This window comes from Notothenia coriiceps, unplaced genomic scaffold (assembly GCF_000735185.1).
Source record: "Notothenia coriiceps isolate Sejong01 unplaced genomic scaffold, NC01 NC01_scaffold00035948, whole genome shotgun sequence".
Classification (NCBI taxonomy): domain Eukaryota; kingdom Metazoa; phylum Chordata; class Actinopteri; order Perciformes; family Nototheniidae; genus Notothenia; species Notothenia coriiceps.
In genome coordinates this window covers 89,695-100,294 of record NW_011368649.1, presented here as the reverse complement: position 1 = coordinate 100,294, position 10,600 = coordinate 89,695, and the positions used below count along the sequence as shown (strand labels likewise).

At 39.8% G+C, this 10,600-nt stretch overlaps 1 protein-coding gene across 1 annotated transcript in view; it reads right to left on the bottom strand.

Annotated features, from left to right (window-relative positions):
- Window positions 1-4,829: 4,829 nt before the first annotated feature.
- Window positions 4,830-10,600, bottom strand: part of LOC104963298 (leucine-rich PPR motif-containing protein, mitochondrial-like) — a 40,901-nt gene continuing 35,130 nt past the window's right edge. Inside the window, exons 21-23 of the mRNA XM_010791867.1 lie at window positions 6,946-7,020; window positions 6,297-6,381; window positions 4,830-5,120 (exon numbers count right to left, since the gene is read on the bottom strand). Coding sequence (XP_010790169.1) covers window positions 4,924-5,120; window positions 6,297-6,381; window positions 6,946-7,020 — 357 coding nt within the window. The 3' untranslated portion in view covers window positions 4,830-4,923. The remainder of the gene's footprint in view (window positions 5,121-6,296; window positions 6,382-6,945; window positions 7,021-10,600) is intronic.

The following is a 10,600-nucleotide window of genomic DNA, read 5'->3' as shown; positions in this document are numbered from 1 at the left end:
TGCAACAGAGAGATTTTATTTTTCATCAGGATATTGGAAGAATAGGAGGGATTGAGGTCAATCACTGGCACTTTTTTATTTTATTTTAAATGGTACACTTTATGTTGAACTATTTATTACGTTGTTGGTGCAACTGGCACTTTATGTTGAACTGTTTATTGTTTTGGCCAAGGTTATTGAGAGAGTTGGACTGAAATTGATTAGATTTTTTAAATCAACTGTTGGTAAATCAACAAAGTCTGTTATGGCCTCTGAAGCAACAGAGAGATGTTTTCTAATAGTCAGGGTTTCCAATGTTCTGAATGTACTTGAAAGTATTGTGTTATACTTAAAAAACAAAGTGTTATAGTTTACAGAAGGTCTACCTACCTATAGGCTACCTGAATCTCTGAAATGTACTATATTCCTAAATATGCTATTGCTACACTTTATGGCAAAAATTGCACTTTTCTGTTGGTCTTGGTTAAGAACCTCCTTGAAAAAATAAACAATGTTTTGTTGCTTAAGCTTATGTATTCAGTCATTATTCAATGGTATACTAAAATCCATGTGAAAAAAATTGCTTCTCACTGTTCTCAGGTCAAATATTTATATTTGATTAAAAATGCGATTAATTAATTACAAAGCCTCTAATTAATTAGATTAATTTTTTTCATCGAGTCCCGGCCCTAATGTGAATGCTTACTCGCTTTAACTTAAATGAAGTTTAACCTTACATATCTGCAGCATGTTTACTCGTTTAGCTAGAAGTAAACAGGAACTGAGGGTACATTTAGTGGTTAAACAAATATATTCATTTCACAGGATATTTTTTTGTAATGTCGTGTTTATGTGACAAACTCTGACTCAAAATGTCCATCATGCCGTAACAAGTGCATGATGGACGTCGCTCAGGAACTAAGCAGAGGACCAAATATCTCCAACGCTGTCAGTGTCTTATTTTGTAAAATGATGTAAATGTAATAAAAATGTTTGGTTTTTTTCTCCCACCGTGTGAGTGCCTATTTCAAAAAGTGTTAAAGTATAAATGAATATGATCATTTAGTCTTGTATTCCCTCTGCTCCATGTTCCTCCCTGTTGGTTTTTTCTTGTTTTTTCATACTCAACAGCTTTTGTTAATTAAAGCTCGCTTGTTGTTGTACCTTGTACCCCTTCTCCTCATTCTGCATTTGGGTCCTGATTTTCCCAACCCTGACTATATTGTACTTTCGTAAATAAAAACCTCTATCTAAAAACGGGGGGAACAACGGAGCTGATCCAGATTTGCGGCGTCATGACGACATTACTCAAATGTGGGCGGGCTTTACACCCACGGCACTATCAGAAACAATGAGACGTGTTTTGGACGTAATTTGGTCTGTGTTTACATTAGCATCGCTAACACTCAGGGCTAACCTGCACTGGAGAGAGCATGTGTGAAGAAGCAGGAAATAAAAAGGAACTCACCTTGTGGTAAACCTGAGAGACAAAAAGAGTTTGAGCTCCATATTATTTCAGAAATAATCCTTGATGTGGTTTGGAACATAATATGGCGTTTAACCACGGCAGCATTTAGCTGAGTATCTGCCAGTAGAAATCTCTCTTCTCTTTGGAGCTCACAGTGTGCCTTGCCGTGCTCCACAGGGGGCGGGGCCAGCAGCTAAGGACCCCGAATCTGCATTTCTCTAACAGGACTGAAACAGAGAGATATGAGGGATTTTTTTATCCTTGTGATTATTATTATTTTTTTTTGTTTCCCATTGTAAAGCGTCCTTGGGTCTCTTGAAAGGCGCTATACATTTTTTTATTATTATTATTATTTTCTGAGGAATTTTTATACATTTTTATATATCTGAGACCCATAATATATGCCTAAAAATAGCATAATAGGAGACCTTTAATATGAAGGCAGAACTGATGGCGGTTTTTCCGGCTGTCCAAGTCTGTTCACATTTTTTTTAAACATTTAACTATGAATCCAAATTGTATGAGCACCCCACACATATAAAAGATATTTCACAGTGTTTTCTGTTGGAGGAAAACGTTCTTTTGGTAACAGCTTAAGTTAAATTGACCGGACTACTTTCGGCGGATTGATATGTCTGCACATAGTCCATTGATCAGTCCAAATTGACCAATCAGAACCGAGTATTCAACCAATCCGTGTTATAAGAAGCATTGAGTTGTTCAGCATTATACGGCTTTTTCTGATCGCAGCCTCCTTCTCTCAATTGCTTCCAATGAGAAGAGAGCGCATTCGGTCAGACTGCACCTCGACAAATTCAAAATAAAAAGATCGTTGCTTTTCCAAGTTTATTATCCTCGTGGTTGATTGCACCTTTTTTGCAGATTGGGTAAAAGTAAGATTGGGTAAAAGCGTCAGCTAAATGTAATGTAACATTACCTGCTCACACACTGACTCACCTTAGCAGCCACTGGTTACTGGAAATGTTAAATACAGAATTTGTACTGACCTGTATTTCCAACAATAAAGAAATCCTTGCAGAAACAATTGAGTTTGTGACTCTGTGTTCCACACTTTGTTAATATGCTAATGTCGTCACATCAGAAATAAACAGGAACTTAGAGTGAATTAAGTAAATAAATAGATATTTTGTTTTACACAATTAGTCACTTTTTAGCAGAAATTGTCATATTTAACTGTTCACTGTCAGTTGAGGGAAATGTGTTTCAGACGTTTTGATCTCATGATATTCCTCTGAATCCTTTTCCTTTCAAATGTCCGTTAAAACAACTGAGTACTTCTACTTTTACTCAAGTACAAGATCTGAGTACTTCTACTTTTACTCAAGTACAAGATCTGAGTACTTCTACTTTGACTCAAGTACAAGATCTGAGTACTTCTTTTACTTGAGGAACATTTTTGAATGCAGGACTTTTACTTGAGAATAAAGTAGATTAAAATGAAGATAATGAAGTAAATCACCTCACTTAATACTATTCCTATAGGCCTATACTTTCCCCCAGTGTAATTCAAGTAACCAATGAGCACCCCCCACCACCAGGTGTGGTGTGTGTGTGTGTGTGTGTGTGTGTGTGTGTGTGTGTGTGTGTGTGTGTGTACCAGATGTAAGCCCTCCTGGGTCTGTCTAAACAGTCTCCACTCTGCAACCAAGTTTCCTTGTTTCATCTTTAAATCCCCGTTAATACACAAATGAGGGATTTGTCTGGCGCTCCCCTAACGCACTCTCTGGCTCTCGGCCTCTGTTCCCCGCTAATTAATCAGGGTTTTGATCCAGACAAAGTGTGTTTTGGAGGGGAGAAGGTGAGAGCTTTCCTGCAGATTACGCCGGCTTCTTACAATGTACGTTTGCTTACTGATGTAGTAATTAATGCTGATAAATGGCTGGGTTCACTGTAGAAGCAAAGAGAGGCAGAGATCCTGCAGGAAGATGAGACGCTTTGGAAAAGGGTCAGTTCACCCAAAGTACAAAAACACATTTTCTCACTAGATTTTATTTTACGTGTTCAGGTTTTGAGATATATATTGAAATATTTTTGTTTGTTTCATTTCTGGTCCTCAGCGCAATAACAAGTGTATGACTTTTAGAAATAGTCTGATACTTTGGATAATCCACACCTTTCCTTTTACACTTCCTAATGAAGAAGTAATCCCGAATAAAAACTGATGATATTGTGTTTTTGGGATTACTGAGATTATTGGTAATATAGAGTCTCATTCATACAAGAACAATTTGATATTTTTATATTGATGACACATTAACGTTTTATACTATGATGTTTTTTGTTTATGTATGTTTTTTGTTATTCAACATCCCATACTGCGACTTTATTAAATGGTTATTTGTTATATCATGCTATACACCATGGCCATAATTATATAACAACCCATAGTGATGTACAGTGACAATAAATCAACTTTGAACATTGGTTTTATTATTCTTTATCTACATGACTCTTATTAGAGACCTGGATTCCCATCCAAAAAAATGTAAAAGCATTTTTTTTATTTAAAAAAAGCTAACTTAAATAACTGCTCCATGCGCCTCTAGAAATAAATCTAGGTGTGTTTAATCTTAGCACGTTCCTGCTGTTGTCGTCATGGTGCCGCAGCCTTTAGATAGATATAGGTGGCTTTCTACCTGCGATGAGTTCAGGGAAACTTCACCATGACCTCACCTTTCCCTCTGCTTATGAAACGCAGCCATCACTTAAGTATCCTGACATCCTGTGAATAATGCAGCAGCTGCTCTGCCTTCATCCCTCTCTCGTCTATCTTTGCACTGCAGGTGAGTGAAGGGGAGGTAAGAGGTGGGCTTCTGGTGTTCACCTGCCTCCAGGGGACAGCGCATTAAAGTGCTGAGGCTGAGAGGGCTCCGTGTGTGTGTCTGTGTGTTGATACGAGTGTGAGTCCTCTGCCCAAAATAGGGCTACATCAAGTTACAAAATGTCCTGAAATGCTCAAAAACACTCCAGAAAGCCAGAAACAGAGAGTATTGCAGTGACACCATCTCCCTTACACACTATATGTACTCTGACACACACACACAGGACTGCCAGCATCAGTTTAGGAGCTGTACTGTGTGCTTGTACACAAAGCTGTTCATAATATATTGTTCATGTCTGCAACACACACACACACACACACACACACACACACACACACACACACACACACACACACACACACACACACACACACACACACACAACCTTAATCTGCAACAATCTGTTGGTCTACCGTAAAATTGGTGGATACAAAAATTATCTGCAAGCATTTTTATAATCCATTAATGGTTGAAATTATTTTTAAAGTGAGGATTTGCCGATGTTCTTAATCTTTTGTGATGGGTAATTATTTTGTCAGCTCGTCTTGGGAGTCGAGCTGGGAAAAGTCACAGTTTCCTTGTTTGACTTTGAGACAAATAACCTGTTACGTTGTTGAGGTCTGTTTGAGTGTATTAAGTAGAGGACCCAATCACATTTAGTTGTATATATGTGTGTGTGAGACTCACCGGGGGCTCTTCGAAGGGCACCTCCTCTCCGGACTCTCTGTACATCACGGCCAGCCGTTTGAGTGACAGCTTGTCTATCTCCCCTCCGCTCTTCAGCCACTCTTCATACAGGGCCTTGGCCGACGAAAAGTCTTTGTCGGTAACTGAGGGGGGGGGGAGAAAAGTCAACATGTTAAAGTCATCGTTAAAAATGTACATTAAAAGGGGCCCTGTTATGCTCCTTGAGGTGTTCCCCTTTCCTGTAGTGTGTTATAGGCACAGGTTTGTGTGGATGTAAATGGTCTGCAAAGGCAAATATCTCAACGCTCCCTCCAGAGCGAGTTTCTCTCCCACACCCCCCCACCCCCCGCCTGTAACGCCTCCATTGGACAGCGTTGTTTACTTCTGGATCACTATGTAACACTTGCGCTTCTATTATATTATATTAGCTCAAACTGATTGTATGTGATAGGCTAAGCAAGGGATGGGACATATCTAAGTTGACCAATCACTGAAAATTAGCATAATAAGTCTTTTTGAAGATAAAGCCACGGGGAAAAAACATACTTTGTAAAAACCTTTAACTATCTAAATACTTCAGTATGATTGATCTATGTATGCGATTTCCCTCTATAGGCAGATGTACCCGGAAGTATATTTCCATATGCGAGTGTGAAACAGCATTAGTGTGTGCGGTTGTGTATCAAAGAGATACAAATGGAAAGTATGATCACTACTGTCAAAAACCTAAAAGAGAAGAGCAAGTTTAAAAAAGGCAAAAGAAAAGGAAAAACCTCACAAAGAGAAAATGGAAGGAGTCCATGGAGGGGCAGAGACCAGAGGCGAGCAGAGCATCACTAATTGTTTCCCCCATGACTGCCTTGACCGAGCTGCTAGCTGATGCTAATTAAATAGTCATGTCCTCTCAGCTCTGGTACAAAAGAGGGGAGACAGGCGGGTGAGGAGGTGAAGAGGGTGTAGGTAGGAGAGATGACGGGAGGACAAAAAAAGGTGGAGAGGGCAAGAGGCAAAGCAGAGAGGAGGGGAAAATGCGGGAAGAAAAAGTTGAGTGGTGAACTGTGTAGCGATTAGCACGCTAGGCTAGCCAGGACAGCTAACTCATTAGAGGACATGTGTTCCTGTAACCCCTGAATGTCTGCTACCCCCCACACACACACACTCCTGGACCTGATGCATTGTTAATGCGTCCGCTAATGTTGACTTACAGCGAGCTGCACAAGACCCATCCAGACCTGTGTGTGTGTGTGTGTGTGTGTGTGTGTGTGTGTGTGTGTGTGTGTGTGTGTGTGTGTGTGTGTGTGTGTGTGTGTGTCTCTTACCATGACATTTCATCAGATACGTGTTCACCAAATCCTTCTCAGTGAAGTCTGGGATCAGGCTCAGAAGGGTCTTGATCTTGCCGAGCTGTGCACAAAAAGAAAATGTTTACATCAAAAACAAAATGACTTGTGCAATGATTTTATTACAACTAGGAGTCATGAAGAACAGTAAATAAATTATTTTCTCTTAAAGAATTCTGTGCATCCCTTGCGCTGATAAAAATGTCCGCTTTCTAAAACTGTTAATGTTAAAATTATAACTAGATTTAATATACGAATTGAATAAACAACATTGAGCCTGGCCATTGCTACCAAATATTCATCAGTAAGAATTATTTGTAACCGTTTAAAAAAAGGCTAGATGTTTTAAATATTGCCACCGTTATGCTTTGAATGGCAAAAGATGAAAACGTGCTCAATCTGGTGGAAGATGATAAAGAAAATACAATTCTAAAAAAACAGTGCATGATTGTATACTCTGGGATAAAAATGCGTGGTTTTAAAAAAGGGATATTCTCATCATTAAGGTTCAGAGTGTGCATTTTGTCTACATATTTACCACTTCATATTTAAGCCATACATCCCCCTTGTGTTGCATAAGGTTTTAAAGAGTGCATCTTGAAGGAAAGGATCTTAAAGTGTGATTTACCTGTCCGGGGGTCTGAGACTTCCGAGACATGTAGGACACGAGCACGTCCGTCTGTTCTGCCAGAGCGTTAATGCGCTACAGAGAGAGAAGAGGGACAAAAGAGAGAGTTAACATGAGGGGTGGGGGGGGGTCTTCTCAAACCTTTGCTCTTCACATACATTTAGTACATAAACACAGATGAACTCAAACCCACGCATTCATACCCACAGCCTTCACCCTCACTCACATTAAAAGGTTAATTATGGATTTAATAACGACTCGTTTCTTTATGAATTCAAATGTTCAGCACGCTTCATAATTATCCTCACTTAGTCACATCTAGTACTCAGTGGAAATGTATATTTATTCAGAGGTAAAGTATTGTATAAGTTGAACAGCTTTAAGACTTTGACCGATTACAAAAGACAGGCAGGAGAAGGAGAAACAGGAAGACAGTTTCAAAAAGATATAATCTAACAAAAGATCATCCTATATTCATATTAAACAAACTACCCTTAAACTACTTTTACAAGAGTATGTACCGGGCGAGTTATAAAGTAACCTTGTAAGTATTCTCTGGTAGATAATATATTATATTATGTAGTTCTATTTTGCCTCACCGATATGACACAGATTAAACATTTTCATCAGTCAGTCATATTTCACATCTTCCATTTGTCCAACAACATTTTAAAAGAAAGCTTCATAGCTTCGTTCCCCACAGCAGTGAGACATCTTTTACAGAATATAAACTTTTAATGGCTCCTTTAAAAACTATTCTGAGTGTTTTGGCCATGGTGAGGATAAACAAATGAGTAATTTCACTGCAATGGACCTTAATATTACCATATATAGGGAAATCGGACAGACTTACAAACGTTTAACTGGTGCATGACTGCTTATGATGTAGACATGCAAGCATACACACAATATACTGCGTGTGTATATTCAAGTATGTTCAAGTGTGTGTGTGTGTGAGATGCACTAACGCTGCTCAGAGTGAGTGTGTCCTCCCGGCTGAGCAGCAATAAGGTCCGATTACTAGCCAGTCGTAAACTAACGTGTTTCGCTACTTCTGCACCTCGTACAGAATTAAAGGCGAGAGGCCTGTGAGGCTTTTAACAGGATTACCACACACACTTCCATCAGAGTCACATAGCGGCAGAATGGCTCGAGTACAATCAGGCAATTAGACTGACACTGTGCTACTCCACTCAACTTTGCTCCGTGCTTTCCCCCCCCCCTCGCTACACCCACCGCTCCCAAAGGTGACGCCACAACCGACCGGGGATCCTGTCTCCTCACATACACACAGCGCCTGAAAGCTCTGCACACCCAGGGATTGCTTCCTCAATGACCCTCCCAACACACACGGTTGTAAAGCCTCACTGCTTCCTTCTTAATGACTAACTCCTTCCCTCTCGCTCCTCTCCTCCTCCTTCTCTCCCGATAGCCTCGTCTTCATTATTGTCTGCTCGCCTACTACTTAAAAGCTTTTCAGAGTTTTTGGTCCTGCTTCACTTATGCTGAGTTACCCTCGCTACCCTCCAGTGAGCCTGGGAGAGCGGGAGTGAGGACAACGAAAACAGGCCGAGATGAGAGACAAAAAGTAGCGCTGCAGTTTAACCCCGGAAACATCAGAGGAAAACAAACTTCACACGAGACAGATGGGAGAACATCGTCCTCGCAGTGGAAGTTTCACTTTCCAACACCTTGTTTTGATATTACACAAGTTTTGCAAGAGTTTTTAAATGTTGAGGGTTTAAGAGACGTGGGAATGTTTCTCACATTTCAAGCACTGTTCCAAACATTACTAACACAACAACTGGCACTACTTTTTTACTGCTGCAATAATGCTCAAATTAAAACATAATTAAGTCAAAATTATATATTATCAAAGTATCATAGTGATTAGCTGAGTAACTGGGTGTTTCTCAATGTCGATGAAGGATCCTCCAGAGCCACTATTTCAAGGGTGCTACGTCATCGAGTCCCGCCGAAGGACTGTTCCAATGTCCAGGATCCTTGGAATTCTACGGAGGCCGGCGTACTTCTTTGAGGGAAATTTCGAGGCTGCACATGTGTATCCTCCGCGGTCTTAAAATCCCCACAATGCTTTGCGCACGGACCAAAAATCGCGCTCCATTTAAGGCGGGGCCTCGCATATGACGCACACCTGTTAGCCTGTTACACGCATTCTTCGTTTTCCGAGGCTAGGAAGGATTCTTGCCTCGCTTCTGAAGGACCTGACTCGGAAGACATGTCCTACTAAGGAAGCGTCCTCGACATTGAGAAACACCCCCTGTCTTTAAAAGCAGGCTATTATTTTGTGCTGACTTCTAATGTTGTTACTTCTATTTCTTTTTAAATCGTATTTACATTTGACAGTATTTTCTTTAGATGTATATACATGTTCACACTTTTTAAATCAACCTAAAGTTTCTTTCAGACTTCTTTCAGAGTTTAAATGTATGTAAAGCACTTTTAACTATACATGAAGACTTGCAACGAAGAACTGTAAACTTTTCATATTGCTCTGATTTAAACGTTCCTCTTTCAGTCTCTACTCAGTCTGTATTTTACAGTTAACAGATATAAAAAATGACATCTTGTTCTCTTAAAAACGAGGATGCATATCAAGCAAGAAGCATATTATAGCTTTAAAATCATGTCATCCATAGTTTGTGTTTAAATAGTGATGAAGATGAGAGCAGTAAGTAATGTATCTGTTCATTAACATGCATGCTAGTCAGGCATCCCTGTTTAAAGATTGAGAGGGATAATCACTCAAGATGTCAGGGAGAGACGAGGAGCAGACGCACGTCTCATCTCTGACACTTTCTGTTTCTCTGTGTCTTCAAGTTCCGTCACTGCAAGTCCAGAGGACCCGCTGTAACTGACCTACTTCAATCAAATGTAAAAAGACAAACAAGGCCTTTTTAAACTTTGATTTACCCACAAAGTGCTGTATGAAATCTATTTCTACACTCATCTATGCCACACATTACTATAATGTTGATGGAGAATTCCTGTTTTACTGCCAATTTAAATCATATTTCAATATAAAATGCTGAACATTAACTGTCCGTTGGTTGCACGTGTAGGGCAATACATGAGAGGCTTTCAAAGTGCAAGAAGGGCGTCAAACGATTTCAGGGGAGACTCGGTAAATGGAGGTGATAACATAAACATATATACAGTATATATAATAGCTTTAGTGTGTGTGATTGGTTTAGTGAGATCATTTCTCAGTTTTTCACACTCTCCTTGAGTCAGAATCAAATAAATTCCTACATAGCACAGACGTTTTTATGAATTTGCTGTTGTCTGAATATATTAAACTTGGCTCAATTGCTGTCGACTTAACTCCAGAGTGTTAAGCATTAAATAACATGCTAATGATCCCCTTGGCATCCAGGAATTCACTTAAACTAAGCAAGTTAACTAATGGCGCATTTCCATTGCAGGGCCTCACTCGGCTTAGTACGGTATAGTTAGGCCTTGGTAGGACTGGCTCACTTTATGCTGCGTTTCCATTACAGTTTAGTAACTTGGGCAGTAACTATAGTAACGCAGTGTAGGCGGAGCCGTGACGTCATCAGACACAATCACCATATTCAAATCCCAATTAAAAACCCACCTGTTCAAATCTGCCTACTCACTGTAGTGCTCCCCA